Raw genomic sequence first — 17588 nt, forward strand, 5'->3', positions numbered from 1 at the left:
AGGTTTTTTTTTTTCTTCCGTCCATCTTTGGTCTTCTTTTCATCATTTTTCTTTTTCTTTTCTTCCAAAGTTGCCTGAAGATGAAGCTTGTTTAATAGCTATATCTTGTTTTGTAACCTCATTGTAAAATAATGAGGTCAAATAAAAGTTTTATGTTTATTATATAATAGATTTACTATGTTTTAAAAATCAAGGGGCAAAACCGGGTAGTACACGGTTTTGACACGGCACGTACAGCTTTTATAAAAAAATGTCGTCATATGACTATACAGAACGCTACAGACAATTACTTAGAATGATAATGTGAAAGTAAGTAAATGTTGTGTACACAAAAAGCTACATACCTTTACTGTTGCAGAAACAAGAATGTAGTATAATCAGTCTAGTTTTGTTCAAAAATTTTAAGAAAAAATCACTCAAACAGAATTTTCTTCAAGAACGAAAGAAGCGAGTCTATTGCGTTTTAATTTAATTGCTGCTGCTTCTTCATCAAGGTAGAAGGTAGTTCTCTTGTCCACGCAATTGCAGCGTTTACAGAGGCTAGAAGGGGGTACCCGGTTTGCTCCCGACTTCCCGGTTTTACCCCACTTTCCCTTACATTGAGTATATCGAGACAATACCAACTAACCTTTGTAACTAAACATCAACCCTCCCCGAAAACTTTGGTGTTACACACTACGTATGTATGAACAAGAGTAAAATAGTTTTTTGGACAGTGTTTTCCAGTATGTTTTCAATTATTTCAAGTATTAACTGTTTCTGTTTCCTTAACGATTTTATTAGGTACCGGTTAGCATCGTGATACACATATATCACTAGCAGTACCCGTACGGCGATGCTCGTGCTAAGAATTTAAAGGAAATCCGCTGAATATAAAAAAATCCAACCCCCCCCCCCCCTTTTCTGATGTGAAATGATAATTTTTCTTCAACTAAAATGTATACACACCTTTTCAAAAAACCTATTGAAGCCTCTTTGGAATTTAAAACTATTCGCCAAAACATAAAAAGATTAAAAGTAGCTTTAAAACTCAAAATAATCCACCATCTGCGCCAAGCAGTAGCAATCATAGCAAATGTACGTATGTATATTTGTTTAAAAATGCAAAAAAAATGTGCAATATATTTGTCTCAAATATTAAATATCATGTATAAGAAATCGAGGTTAATAATGCAAATGTTACATTGTAATAAAATTGAATTTGTTTTGACATTAATATAAATTTAAAGCACAGCTTTTTTGTTTTGGTTCAAGTTTTTGTGCACCATGTTTTCACTTTTAGTTTAATATCTAATTGGATTTATACCGAAACTTTTTGTCTTATAATGATATGTGTTTCCAAATATGTATAAATGTTTGAAAATACTTAAATCTTTATTTCGTAACTTACTGCAGTTTTTAAATCAAGCAGTTCCTCATGTGCAATAATACAAACGTTTACTATTTTATAAAATGTGTTAAATTGCGTTTTGCTTTTTATAAAAAAATATTTCAGGTAACAAGCGGGAAGTACTGCCGAGAAAAACTTACGCTATTCAAATCTAAGGGTTAAAAAGATATCAGCTATATTAAGCATCAAGACTTTTAATTGTTGACTGAATTTTGAAACTTTGGGATTCAGAGATAGAACGCGTTTAGCTTTTTTGTCTATGCGTTTTTTCTTTATCTTTACTAATAATAAAGCTGAAAGTTTCTCTGTCTGGATCTCTTTCTGTCTGTCTGTCAGGATCTCTGTGACGCGCATAGCGCCTAGACCGTTCGGCCGATTTTCATGAAATTCAGCTCAAAATTAGTTTGTAGCATGCGGGTGTGCACCTCGAAGCAATTTTTCGAAAATTCGATTTTGTTCTTTTTCTATTCTAATTTTAAGAACATTTTCCCGAGCAAAATTATCATAAGATGGACGAGTAAGTTATCAAGTTATCATAACGGGGAACCGTAACATGGGTATGCCAATTGGCAAGAAATTCATCATACATTATTTGTAAATATACAGGCGAAGCAAAAGACCTTTTAATTTTTCTACTACGGGCCAAGCCGTGCGGGTGCCACTATTTTTAAATAAAAGGTCAGATATTTATTAAATATCCGGTAAGACATAACATCAACTCCTATTCAGTAAGCCGGAGAGGGGCCTGATATGCGGAGTAACTTTAAATACGGGCGTCAGCTCTGTATATAGAAAGCTGACTGTATTTGCTGAAATAAATAAATACTTTTGTGCGGAATTGTAACTGGTAATGCTAATTTTAAGCGTCAAAACGTTGTTGATTACCAATTGTATTAGCTGAATTTATCACCAGACTAAAGACGTAAAAAACAAAATAAAAACAATCCATAATAACTGGCTGACAGCAAGTCATTTTATATTGAAAAATATAAACCTTGGCATAATTTCCGTGCACTTTTAGTATTTGGATTAGAAAAATTTAGATGAAGAGTTACAAAGTGCCACTGAACCCATTTGTTTAGCACTACTTTCACTTACTTTCCTGGTATGCTTTCAAGTTATTATCGGAATGCTGCAAATGACATGCTTCTTTGGGAATGCCATTATTCTGATATACTCGTCACACTGACTTATTTCAAAAAATTGCTGAAAATCTTAATGGCTGCCATAAAACCATTAGCAACAGAGGTTAATTTGTTGCGATTTTCATTGTATTTTCCGCGGTTGTTTTATGCCCCAAATATGTGCAGTTTACGTAATGTATGTCAATTGGCACATATTCAGGTAAAATCTCAGTGCTTCCACCTATTGGTTTTTTTCAAAGGGGTGACTAGTTAATTCAATGTTGCTCAAGATATCATTTGAACGTATTACAATCAAGGTGTCAACAATTTAGATCAATTGAATTAAATTAGTGATTTTAATCATGATATAAGTCCATTTATTTTTTAAAAAACATTGGTTTAAATAATTGATTTTTTATTAAAATACTGTTTTGACTGAAATTCTGGAAATCCTTCTGAAGTTCTTGATTTTCACTAGTTCTGCATTTTTCTTCGCATGTATACCATTTCTTCGTAATTTTTCATTATTTTCTATTTAAAGTCTCTCCCCTTATTCAACCAGAAAATCCAACTTTTTCGTAAGTAACCAATGGTCAGTTTGGTCAGTAGGTTTTTTCCAAATTAGTCGCCACTTTTTTTATTACTATCAGCCATTTTTATCCAAGACTTTTCTATTTATTTACTGATTTAGTTTTCTTAAAGCACTGCACAAAACGGTGGTTGTGTAGAAACATACTGGCAACAAGAAACCCGTTGTTACATTGTATGCATCTTTATATGAAATGGGAAAAATGAAATTAGAGAATTAATTTTGCTTCAACCATATACATTTATCAAACAATAAGGTTGATGTTTTAGCAAATTAAGAAATGTGTACTGTGATTTTTCACGCAAACTGTGAATATAAATACAATTTTAGTTTCAATTTGATTTTTATATCATACAACACTACTCAGTTTGTCTATTTTCCTCTATTTCTGCTGAATCTAACAGTTTGCTACAATGCCATTTCTATTAAATACCATTTCAACCATGTGCTGGTCTTATATCATCAAATTGGTCTTATATCATGTTTGAGTTATATTTACAAATATAAGTTAATTACTGAAGTTTCTGACCTTTTTTATCAAACATATAAAAAAAAAGATTGGCAGCTTGAAAATACTGCTTAAATTTTAAAAAATCCGGCTTTTTTCTTCTTTTTGCTGCTTTTGTTTCTAAAAAAATCTCTTTTTTTTTAAACCTCGGTCCGAAAATCACTGCGGAAGAAATCGAACATTTTGCAAATTGAGTTAAGCATGGATTTGTGTGCGTGTAAGGGTTGCTTTTTAGTTCTTCTGTTAACTTCACTAATTAATTTTTAAAAAAATACTGTTATAAAAGCTAATGTGCATTAACCGAAACTGTAGCCGAATGTTTTACGGAGCCTTCAATTACTCGAAGCTATGTAGGGTGACTTATAAAACGCTCATTATAACCACGACATTTGTATACATCATTTACGAAACTGAATGACCCTCTGGGATTTTGAAATGAAGAAAAACTAGTGCGATAATTAAGGCAAAACCTATTGACCCTGTTTTTGGAATTTGTTTTCAAAATACGTGTTATATGACTCATTAATGTATTTTTAAAATGAAACGGCCTGAAACTTTGTTTCTCTAAAATTTTTAGCTGTTCAAAATTCGCTTAAATGCTGATATTTATTTCATCTCTTGCAGCAAGACGGAAACTTCGTTGTTGAAGCATTGTTTTCTGCTGTCGAGGAGGGAAACATTGCCGGTTTAGAAGAGCTCTTCAACTTGTCGCATATTGATCCTAATTACTGCAACAAGGTGAGTTAACATTAACACCAGGGTACAAGAGAAACCAATTTAATCTCAGTACTTTAATGAAAATTCGGAGTTCTTCACACCTGCTTATAATTTTCATGTGAATTACATAGAACTCGTTTCACATCACTGCGAACGATAGAAGAAAGATGCGGTCGGCAAAGAAGTGTAGAGGAGAAATTACATGATAACGTGTTAGTGCCATATCTGATGTTATAAGAGTTTTTTGTTCTAATACAGCTGAACTTAAAATAGTTATTTGTTCTAAATGCTTATAAAAGTATTTGTGTAGTATAAATCTTCTGGTGCGAGTTTACTTACACGCATTTTACTTCCTTGTGCAAGGAATTGAAATCGCTTGGTTGTTTGAAGAGAGCCATCAGTTTACGTTTTATTACTGTGATTGCAGCTGAAATGTTAATGATGTATATTCGTCACCTATTCAAAATTGGTCCCATGCGAGTGAGTGGTTTTCTCCAGTATGCAGTTTCTTAGACAACTTCATAGAATCAAACTAAGTGTAAATGAATCTAATTGCATATTTTGCGATCATAATGTTGAAGTGTTAGCTGGTCGACGAACCATGGCCAAGGAGGCTAAAAGGCCCTTCTACTCCCTGACCATGGCTCTCACCAAACAAACAAGATGCTTTTAGTTCTTACTAGCAAGCATGGGTCACGAGGGCCGTTAACGCAACTGAAGATAGCATGAAACTGCGTTTTTAAGGACTTAAATTGTGAGAATTTAAACGACGGAGAATCCAAAGTACTCTACTTGAACCTAAATATTGCACTTATGACCCCCCTACCGATAAATGTGCTCATATGTTAGTGAAGACCCCCCCCCCCCCCCGAAGCTGGGTCCGCCTTGCGTACGAGTGAGAAAATACATGCAGAAGTAAATGTACACGAAAAAGTTTGGATATGTGTTTTTATACTTACTTAATACACAAAACTATTTTCTCTGCTGTGGTATTAAACCGAAAATCTTTCACCGTCAGGACAAAACATTCTGTGTTTTATTGTATTTGAGTTTAGCTTTTAAAATGCCAAAAGTGCACAATAGTAAAGACGAAATTTTGTTTCTTGCAGATACTAACAGCAACAGCAAAAGTTTGAAAACGGATCTTTTTTTTTTATACTATTTCTAAAAAAAAAAAGTAAAAAGGCATGTGCTATAGAAGGGCTTCTCAAATTTTTTAGCCAACGGATTCCTTTCTTGGACCAGTATTCGGACCTATATCATTACGGTGTATAGATACTTGTAGCTTGTAGTTAGTTGAACTTTATTAAATTTACCAGCATTAATTAGAGGGGAACATCACTGTTTCAAGAAACACTTGGTAGGTATTTTACAATGCTTATAACTTTATTTACATATTTTGGAATACAAAAATCTAGTTTATCAGATGAAAATCAATAGATGAAAAACCGAGTAAAAGTCGAAATTGAACACCGAGTAAAGGGGAAGAGTGCGAAAGCTTTAGTTTGCACAATTTGAATACACTTGGTTTGGTTTTTGACAGCTGGTGTCGAACACCAGGTTCAGAATCTAGGCATCTTCGATATTTAGCTTTGATGGCTGCATAGGTTGAAAATCCGAATTCGTATAGATAAGTTGTGACAAATGGGAGTGGTTGGTATTTTTTGTTTTCCTGACATAATCAAAAATGAAAGTATGTTTCAAGATGCAGTCTGAAGTTATGTCAATCAACATCAATATTCACATAATCACAGACAGGACACCGTTTTTATCTCATTCACTTTTTGTCGGCACTACCTCAAAATTTACCCTTTGCTAAGCTTCCTTTCAAAAATGAAGCATAAACTGCGTACCGAGCATGATTTTAGCTGGTGTATAAGAAAAGTTTACGTCATACCCACTATTGCGTTTTGCATTTGCAGTGGTGTATCAGCCACGAAATTATGATTTCCGGTTCCGACAGGAGAATCCGGTCATTGGATTCATAATCGATTTCCGCAGCTTTGTTAAACCTCGTACAGACTGTCGCACATGTCACTGAGGTCACAGAGTTTTGTTAATTTTTTCATCGATTTACTTTATATCATGTTTTCTAAAACGTACTATACGCCCTTTTCTATTTAAACCACACCTCTAAATTCTGAAACCGAAATCCTGTATAACTCGGACAGTTTAATTTTCTTTTGAATTTGCGTGTAGATGAAATTCTTGTTGAACTGCACTGAACTTAATTTCGATTAAAATGTTTATGTCGAAGTGTATGTCCATCGTTTGTGTCAGTCATATTCAAATATTTATGTGTAACAGCTAAGTACATATTTAATGAAAAAGAGTATTTGCGCCATTACCTACTTTCTTGTACATCGATTCTTGTAAACAGTATAATCTTTATGCTGCACGTTTTGAAATAACCACTTATAATAACTAGACAATTATTTCTTTCTTGGACGCAACAAAAAGACCTTTCGAAATGTCGTGAAGCACGTTATAAATTTTTTTCTATTCAAAAGAAACAGAAAACAATGCTAATTTTCTATGAGAGCTAAAGAGATTAGTTATAAGCAAGAGTAGCATATAAAGGATGCACTGACCCCTTGACCCCCCCCCCCCCCGCCCCGCATGAGTGCACCATGTGTAAAGATGCTAATAAACTTAAAATTTAAAACTACCTTGAAGCCGAGGAAAATATTATGGTTCCCCTTGAAAAAAGAGGGTTGTAAAAAAACGATTTGAGCCTTTGCCTTTTGCAACCATATTAATAAAAGTTTGATAATTTGTAATAGTAGGTTCGCTTATTTAGATGCATATGACCTATTTTTAACATGTAAGCACATGACAAGCTGATTGTGGCATATAAAAAAAAAATTTTGACTCACTCTCAGTTCAGATGATTTTACGAAACATAATTTTAATGATCTGTTTAATGATATCCATCCCAATCAGCGGATCGGGAGCGTATTATCTAGTTATGGAGAAAACCAGATTATGAGAGTGAAGGTCAAAAAACGCCTTGCTTTTGAATCCTAAAGAATAAAAAAATGATAACTTCAATGCAACCTTTCACAGCTTTTCAATTCTTTATACTTCATGACAAAATACTTTGTCTACTTACTAACACTTAAAAATTCGTGACTTCTTTTCCAAAAAACAAAATGCTTCATAACTTATCAATGTTTATGAGTCACGTTAAAACCAGAAGTACAAGTCATACACATATTTAAGTTTTCGACTGAATACAAGCTTGTGTCTAACTTCTTTAATCTTTAAAAGCTTACAAGATACATATATATCTTAGTGCCCCATACTAACATTTTTTACTCCATACTGACATGCTAATAGAAATACCAATATGTTCTGTGGCAAGCAGATGTTAGAACTAAACTTGACAAGGGCTGCAATCACTATATATCAGGCTCGACCTAGAAAAACTTTCCAATGAAAGAGTATTCCATAGTTAAAAATGTACACACATTTTATTCACAACTTTTCTTTCGTTGTTCATATTTCATTGTTTCTCACTGTGTCATATTTAGTATACTGGGTTGCTACAAATGATTCATTCTTTTTTGAAACGATCCAAAAAATATTGCACGTACAATGTTGTGGAACACATGAAAAAACCACAAACTCCTCAAGATTTGGAATTGTGTTAACCAGGTGATAATTCGAGTGCAGTAGTTTCAAAATGGCACCAAAACAAGAAAAGCTTTTTGTGTGTGTTTGTGTTACAATATGCGTAATGCTCCCAAGTTCTTGCAGTGCTTTGAGGACACGTTAGACGTTGATAACCTTCTTTGTGCACCCCCACTATCGACAGCGTTACAAGAACTCAAAGATAGCATCCATACGGTAGTGATAACGATTACGTACCACTTGCACCACACATTTTTAGCGTCTTCCAGGTAATGGTCATCTGCCGCATGAATGCCATCTTTGAGTTCTTGTAACGCTTTTGGTAGTGGGGGTACATAAAGAAGGTTATTTACATGCCCTCAAAGCACGGAAAAAACTGATGAACATTATGTAATAACAGAAAAAAGGGCTGCTTTTTTGTTTTGTTGCCATTTAAAAAATACTGCACTTGGTTAACACAATACCTCATCTTTGTACGTGCAGTATTTTTGGATACATAGCTTTTCGAAAACGAATGAAGCATTTGTAGTAACTCTCCCCTGTATATCTATACACCTAGCCAAATATTTGTTACATCAAGTTGTAAGTTTGGTCGTAAAAGATACTAAAAATTTTTAAACTGCCACAGTGAATGATAATTACTGAGTTTCGCCAGCTGCAACTATAGTCATGTCTATTAACTATCGTTAGTTAGTAATTATTATTAACACGCTTTTATTAGCTTCACCTGTATCTATGTATGTATCTTGTAACGGAATCTTGCAACTCAAATTTCGCCCACTTCCTGCAATCGGATTCTTTTGAAATTTGGCAGACTCAATGACAATGCAATATTCTATAATCAAATTAATTATTTAACTATTTATTGTTATTTTATTCCAATTTTAATCAATATTTTTGCATGAATTCGACAAAAAAGAAGCATTTTTTTAAAAATGTTTAAAAAGGCTTGCAAAAATTATTCAAAACTATTCATAAAAACGTTTGATTTTTCTTCATCAGACAAAATTTGTTTCAATGCTCCAAGGCAATTAGAACATGAATTATAATTGTTTGTAACTAATTTCATGCCAAAATTAAGGTGAGCCTTCACTTGACAATTCATTGTTGATCAGGCCATTGTTGAACAATACTTTTATTAAAATGTATCTCAAATTTTCAAAGCAATACTAGCTGCGTCACCCCGCTTTGCACGGTGCCTCGAAAATAAAAGTTATGTCAAGTGACGCGTGTTCAACAATCAGGCTTGAACAAAAAAAAATCAGTAAAATTTTGCGGCAGATTGCGGAAAAATAACCGAAAAGGAAACTTTTTAAATCCCTCGATACAGGAAAAGCCTTTAAAACAAAAACCAGAATTTTATTTGTTCATATTCGAGGGGAAAAAATGGCAACAGATCTTTCGTCTCGATAATTTTCTTCACGCTACAAATTTTAATAAAAGCAGTGTTACAGAAAGTTGAGATGAAGCACTGAATAATAAGTTGAATGGAGGAAAGCCTTCGAAAAATAAGGATTTCATGTCGAAATCTAAGTGTCATAATTAATAGTTTTTAATTGATATCTCTGCAAATTATTATCGGAGGATTATGTTAAATAGCCAAACATAAAGGCGGGAAAATTACGAATCTATTGTTACCTGGTTCGATGGTCAGTTCACTGGCGTTCGGGAGGAGTAACTTGGACACAGATACATACATACATAGATACATACGCTCAGTTTTTAATTATATAAGATAAATATGATTTCCGCCCACATACATCGATGACTGAGATGGATTAGCTGGATTAGACAATTACTCAACAGGCAATTTATCGGCTCAGTTGAAAGTTGTTAGAGTCGACTATTTCGAATGCTGCCCGAGACTATTTGTCGCTTTTTTTGGGCGGGGGGGGGGGGGACAAATTTCATGAACATAAAATAATTTTGAATTATGTTGAAATGAATATTTTTTCGTAAAACAAGTTAAACTAAACAGAAAAAAGGAAGAGAAAAAAAAGAAAATAATAGTTTAAAAACTTTAAAAAAAATATGCTTTTGTATCAAAATGAACTAAAAAGTAAAAAATAACCTTTGGATGATAAGTAGATCAAGTAATTGACCAAACACTTAATTTTTCTGTAATGCACAAAAGCTTGGGAGGCTTCTTATCAGTTGTCTTGAACTTCTTCCATTTTGTTGTGAACATTTTAAAAGTGTTAAACACATACAATTCATAGAAAGTGAGTAGGGTAGGAAACAAGAATCCCAACCCCCGAAAACGCGATTTACTTATAATAGAGAGAATGCATGAAGGCGGGTGTGAAGGTCATATTTACAATAGAATAGTGGTGTGAAGGGCAAGCTGATTGATAAAAAATGTATGTTCGTGAATGAAAGAACCGAGCACGCATATTCAACACAAAACAGATCTTCTACAACAAAATATTTGAAATAAAGAGGAATCACACTCAAATTCCGCGACTGACTAAAATCCCCCTCAAATACTATACTTTAAACGCCGATGTTCCCAAATGGGAACGTGTCGGTTCTTATGGAAATAACTCACAAGAAATAATAATTGGAAATATTTTGTTAAGTTGAAATAAAATATATGCCCTCTGGCTACTAAATAACACCAATAAAATATTTCTTACATCTTTTTCTTTAAAAGCAGATACAAAAAAACTTAGATAAATTCTAAGTTCAGAAATTCAGTAAAATTGACTTTAATTTCAAGATAAAGGTTAAACGTACTTTAAAAATTAAGAACACTTAAAATAAATTCATACTGTTATGATGTCATTTCAGAAAATATGACAAATCTAAACAAATAACTAGGTTACTAAAAAAATTCACAAAAAAATGTTCCCATTTGGGAACATCGGCAGGTAAAAGGTTAAAATTACGTGCTTGGTCAATTACTTTATTATACTTATCATCTAAAGATTATTTTTTACTTTCTAGTTCATTTTGCTACAAAAGCGTGTTTCAGTTTTTTAAACTATTACTTTATTGGAAACAATTTTAAACATGTAACATATTGTTGTGTATTTCAGCATGGTGAGACTGCTCTACATATTGCTTCCGGACTCGGTCATTTGAACGTAGTGAAATTTTTGTATTCCAAAAAAGACAAACATCCATGCATTGGATAGCGTAAGTAAGATTATTTTATTTTATTCCCTTTGACCAAATTACACACAACTCATGTCCATAAATTTAGATTCAATATTGTATCTAAGACCAATTTTAATATCTTAAAACGGAACTGTACGAAACGGATCTCACTGTAATAAAAACGTGATCTTGGCGAAAGTCGTCCAAAACCGTGATCATTTACACTAATCTTATACAAAGCTATTAACTATCATTAGCTTAGAGGAGTCTCAAATTTCAGAATTCTTTCGTTACATTAGTTTTAAGTTCTTAGTTTCGATACAGCAAATATTTTCTCAGAGTTTCGTTACTTTATATTTAATTTTATATTATTTTTACAGAAAAAAAAACTAATCGAATTTCGTAGAAATAATTAAAAACTCACGATATCGGACCGAAGCAAAAAAGAAAAAAAAAGCAGAAAAGGTAGATATCCTAGTACACTAACTGTTATTTTTGCTTGTGCCTTTGTGTAGAACTAGTATCCGATTCACTATTTGTGCATATTGCAGGAAAGAGGATTTTCATTCCAATATTTTAATGTGCGAATCTGCCTATTAAAATAATCGATTTTCTTTTAGAGATGAAGACTATACAATATAATTAAAGTCTAACTCTTAAAACAAATGCTAACCATAAAACTGTCCAAAGAAAATCTTCAGAAACTGTATCACCTGGTTAAAGAGCGGATCAATATAGTTTTAGCAGAAATTTCACAACATTGCATACACCTGTTTAGAAGTTAAGAAGAATCTCTTTCTTCAATGCGAAATGTTTTGTTGTTCAGGACTCTAAGCCGCAGTCACAAGATGAAACATGGGTTCGTTTCCAAAATTTTAAAAGTATTTTTTCAGGAAAGAACATGCCTAAAAACATAGAATCTGACCATTTTTTAAATAATTTCTTTAAGTTTAATATTTTTAAAAAATTACTTAAATCGGTGCTCTTTCATCGTTTAACGCTTCTGCCGATGACATCACAAATGATAAAATGCCATTCAATGTTGCCATTCTCGGTCCAAAAATATTAATTCGAATCTTACTCAAGTGTATTGGCAACGATATGGTTGATATCAAGCGTAGAGCGCAATCGTAATTCACTTCTTGATTATCATAACGTGGAAACGTGGTAGAAAGATGCGCCAAATCGCATCATTTGTGACGTCATAAAGACCACGCCTTGTTTTCAAAATCGGACATTTTAAAAAATGAATTAAAAAATAACTGTGAAAATAAAAGTATTTTCTGAATCCATGTTATTACTTTTTTTTTGCTTATTCTTTCAATTTCAGTGACAAAAGTACGACTTTTGACTAAAGGAAACAACCCCACTATAAACAAATATTTCACCGTGACTTTTCGCATTGAAAAAGAGGTTTCTTTTTAACCCCAAAGAACGTGTATGCAAATATGTATTGTAATTTTGCTGTTTGACAGCGCTAGTTGATTTTGTGATTGTTTCAGCCCCAAAATAAATGTTTAAGTCATCGAGAAGAGATAAAATGGAGAGAGTGAAAACTTTCTTTCTTGGACCGAAGACCCCATGTCACGTGATTGATTTTTAGATTAAACAATCGCTAGTTTCACGCAAAACGTGTCAAACCATTCGTCGTCGTTGGGTCAGGTGACTCGGAGTCTTTGCCTCAGCTTTTGCTAAGCCAATGACAAAAATGGACTTGCTCCCTCCATTTACTAATTTCTGCTCGTCTTATCTCCTGGGTCGATTATACACATTCGTAACTCTAATTTGACATCAGCCTAAATTTTCGCGGATAGGTTTTGAAATTGCTCACATTGTTTACTGTCAACAGACACAACTCAATTATCTATACTATTAAAACCTGTGCACGTCTGTGTGCCTCTAATCCTATCTCCTCCGAACTGTTAATGTCTACTAGGTCAGTACTGTTACCGTTGGATGCAGGACATCCAGGGACATCCATTCTGCGATGTTTCCATTCTCTAAACCTTAAGGGACCGGAGATATGAATTGATAAAACAGTCTACAGAACATCCAGGGAAAAGGCATTAAAAACATTAATTGTCACCCGCCGCAGGTGGCATTGAGCCACAGCAGGTGGCGAATAAAGCGAGCAGTTGCTCGAGATCCTAAATACATATATAGGATCTCTAGCAGTAGCCGCAACCTACTAGTCCATATATAAAGTGACCGTTAGTGCTTCTTGACTACGACACATTCTTTTGCATATAAGTGCATCATATGAAACAATTTTTTCTCAAAAGAATGGACAATACAACTTATCGAGAAAAGGAAAAGCAAATCTCCTCGAGAGGCTAATTATACGCTAATTAGTTTTTTGTTTTTCACACCACAACGTTCGAAATAATCCGTAATCTCTCACTAGTTTAATTTATAGTGATGCTTTTTTTTTATGCTAAATGAAGGAGGACGATCTAAGAAGTACTGGTCCTTTGCTTAAATACGAACCTGTTTTAAGAATAAAACAATAAGTATGGTATGAAATATTGCCACTACGTAACTTAATAAACAAAGTCAGTAATTCGTAACTGAACACAGCAACTAAAACTAAATTAATTGTACAGTTCAATAAGGTTGAGAGTACAAATTTTTCCTTTTTATTTACTTATGCAGTTCAGCTACTAATAAGACGAAAAATTCAAAATGTAATATGTTTTTAAAAGGTCTATATTATCTTTCAAGGGCGAAAATTTCAGAAAATCCTATTATTATGACTTTTAATTTCTTCGAATAAAAAATTACAACATTTTTCAACAAGTTAATTGAGAAAAAAAAATCTTGTTTCATTGATGCACGAATACAAGCATTTAATATATTGGAATTGCTTAAAAGTGTATCGTTTCATGATTTTTAAAAATAGTGCTCTGTTAGAATGATTTAATAAGTACGAGCGTGACTTTCCGAAAAGAAATTTATTTATTATTATAAACTCGTTTTTCCAAGAACTTATAGAGTCAATTAACAATAAATAATATTTATGCTCGCACTAACGGAAATATAGCTATTGTCAAGCTTTTTGTTGCATACAAATTCGATATTTAGAGATTTAAATCGTCCTTTTTAAAGCATGAAATCATTTTAATAATGAAAGAGAAGCACTTTGATGTTAATTAGGCAATCATTATGTTTGAATAATATAAATTTATTGAAGACAGGAAAAAAAGTTGGGCACTTTGTTTTAGAAATGCTTTAGGTGGTATAAGGGCGTTTAATAAAAGGTTTTCAGGTAAATATTTGGCGATCACTCATTCCATGTACATATTTCAAACGGACTGCATAAAAAAAAGATTTAAAACTAACTCTTCATGGGAAGTTATTTTCGAAAACTTATGCTTCAATGAGTAACTTATCATTTGAATAGTTGACATTATACAACTTCATCCAACTAAGTGAAGGTAATATAAATTCGATTACATTGCAACGAATATAAACTGAGTTGGTTAAAAATGCATAAATTGCTGTTAATGGATATGCCCAAGTTGCGCAATTTACGATATTACTTTAAAGATAAAGGAATGAGAGGTCACAAGAAAAAAGTCAAACAGCTGCAATACTAATAATAGCAGTAATAATACATTAGAAAATAACCCTATTGAACTAATATAAAAAACTTTACAAGTAGCTTTGATTCCTCTATTTTTCTAAATGTTGAGAATAGTATAGCTTTCATGTTTGCTTTTTTTAGAAATACTTTTACATTACCTTCATGAATACTTAATATACAGGGTGTTCCGTGTTAACCTCCAAGACCTTTATTTTCGCAACAGTTAGTCCTAAATGTATACTTCAAATTGCAAAAAATGTTCAAAATCAGGTGCATAGTTAAGATAGCGGAATTTTGAAATAGAAAAAAGCTTAGTCAAAAAATACAAAATTTAACTTTTTATACGGGCCCCAGGTCCCTTAACTTAATTTTAAGGAAATAATTTCCATTGAAAACTATTACTGACACAAAAAACTTGACATTTGTGCGACCAAAACTGAAGGACATATTCCATTTCAAAGTTTTAAGGGACCATAGAGAAGATGAGATTGGTACTTATCACCCTTTCAGAACAGTACCAATGTCAAAGAAAGACAGGTCGTCAAAGAAAAAACAAGGTACTTATATTTTTCATTGCTATTCAAAAATAAATGCAAATGTTATGCCATTGATACACAAAAATGCACAACAAAACCTCGAACAATTTGAAAAACCACACTCTATGCACACATGTATTTTTAAACACTTGTTAACAGCTATATTTTCCCCTAAAGGTGCCATTGACAGCGAGTGAAAAGTGTTGTAAGTCACAAAATGCTGCGTTTCATATCTCGGTGAATATTGGTCGTAGTAATTTCAAACTTTTTGTGTTGGAATAAACTTTTCAATGGAAAATATTTCCCTAAATATAAGTTAGAAGACCAGGGGGCCGTATAAAAAGTTGAATTTTAAATGTTTGGACTAATTTAGATTTTTACTTAAAACTTCCAATATCTTAACTCTGCATCTGATTTTGAACATTTTTGCAATTGGAAGTATACATCTAGGACTAATGGTTGCGAAAATAAAGATATTGCAGGTTAAAACGGAACGACCCTGTATAGTGTAAACAGCGTTATAAAAGCTTGATTGTTCATTTCCGTAAAAGTATAAATTTCAGCAATTAATTAAATCTGCCATCAAACAAGTGAGCTTCCAATGGTTTCCAACTATAGATAGGTTTTGAGAAAGTTAGTGACTGATAAGTAAAAATAATTTACGTGGTACGATACAAAAATTTTAAGACAACGTTCATCAACGACAACCAAAGCATGTAATTAAAATAAATCGTTTTAAATGTATTGTACTGCTCTTCCTTCCGTTTCGTGCTTGGATGATTTCTCGTATGTCAGATAATTGAGTTTCACATTAATTGAAACTGATAAGTTTCGATTTGTTGCTGCGTCTAGGTAACTGTGAATGCATAACTTAGGAGACTAAATAAAGCAAAATCAATCAATGTAGAGACTTAAAAAGAAAGGGCTTAACTGTTACTGTTAAGTAACAATTGGACAATTAATGTATCAGAATTTCAATTAATGAAATCATTGGTAATACATTCCATTTTGCATCTACGTCACAGTCATTAAGGTTATTTTAAAAATATCATACAACATCTTCCTAGCAAAAACATAGAATTTAGTGGAAAACCAGTCGTGTTAGCCATTAAAAGGGGTTCAAATGAGACAGTTTTTAAATTTTTGAAAAATGGACTATCCGAACTGGCTGATAAAATAGTTTCACTTCAAAAGTCGTCAATTTTCGAAAATGTTTAAAATTTCAAATTTGATTTCTAAAGCTGTATCTAAGGATTTTAAGGCCTCTAAAGATTGCAATAAAATATGATCTGCAACTTCCATAAGGAATTAAGACTTCCATCTCTGTTTAGTAAAAAAATGTTTTTTCCGGGGGAGACAAAATCATTAAGTCGGTAAAAATGTGGTTATTTTTCACCACAAAAAATGATTTTTTTCCTATGCCAATAAACTTAACTGAATTTTCAAAAATGATGACTAAGTGATACATATGTCTTAATTTATTTGTAGAAAAAAGAATTTTCGAGAAGATTAATTGCTTTTGAAAATAGTGTCAATTTCAAAAAGTGTTTTTATTTATTTTATTTTATTTATTTATTTTTCAAAATTTTAACAAGAGAAAAAATAATTTCATTAAAAATCCTTTTGGGATATTTAAAAGGTTCAATAGTTGTAACTGCGGTTTGTGTGTGAGGGGGGGGGGATTTTCAAAGACAAAAAATCTGTGAAGGTCATGTGAGACTTATCAGAGCTGCATGCCTGGTTTGAAATAATAAGCTATATTATAAATACTAGCTGGCAAAAATTGATTGTTACAGAAAGCATTTCTTCAAACAATGTAACTGAACTGTAACTGATAATCAGTGCATAGTAATGGATACACAGCCTTATTAAATACAGTCTGTCCTCAGTGTGTAGAGGAGAAATTTTACCTCAAGAAAGTTTGTGACTATAAAAAGAGTTGGGAGTTGGATCAGGGCCGGATTAAGCCAGCGCGGGGCCCGTAGCAAATGTTATCCAAGGGGCCCTCGTTTTTGCATGATATAGTTAACAATAGAGCGTCTTCTTCATGGAACATGGTAGGTGCACTTATAACACGCATGAATACATAAATGTGGATATAATTTTAGGGCTTTACGATGGTTAGGACCCTCTTATATTGCCCCTCGTCTTCCCGTTACTACGCGTTTTGAACTTTTTAATTCCAAAAAGCAATGTTTGGACGATAAAAAAAGAGGGGGATCTGGGGGCTTACCCCCGGAAAATTTTCGATGTTTTAATACTAAAAACTCACTTCTAACGACTCCTGGTGATATTAGGAAGAGAAGATTCGGAGGTCATCATTTGGAGAAACTGAAGTCAAAGAACGCGATTGCATCCTATCTTAGGTAAGATCAAAGGAAAAAATTTGGGTTCACAGCGACTCTCCCC

General features: G+C 32.9%; 1 protein-coding gene across 1 annotated transcript in view; it reads left to right on the forward strand.

Moving 5' to 3' along the window:
* Positions 1-17588, forward strand: part of LOC129233694 (death-associated protein kinase 1-like) — a 126813-nt gene that overhangs the window by 71951 nt on the left and 37274 nt on the right. The window contains 3 exon segments of the mRNA XM_054867675.1: positions 4236-4349; positions 11000-11054; positions 11056-11099. Of these exon segments, the coding sequence (XP_054723650.1) occupies positions 4236-4349; positions 11000-11054; positions 11056-11099 (213 nt within the window).

Source organism: Uloborus diversus, chromosome 1 (genome assembly GCF_026930045.1).
Source record: "Uloborus diversus isolate 005 chromosome 1, Udiv.v.3.1, whole genome shotgun sequence".
NCBI classification, from domain to species: domain Eukaryota; kingdom Metazoa; phylum Arthropoda; class Arachnida; order Araneae; family Uloboridae; genus Uloborus; species Uloborus diversus.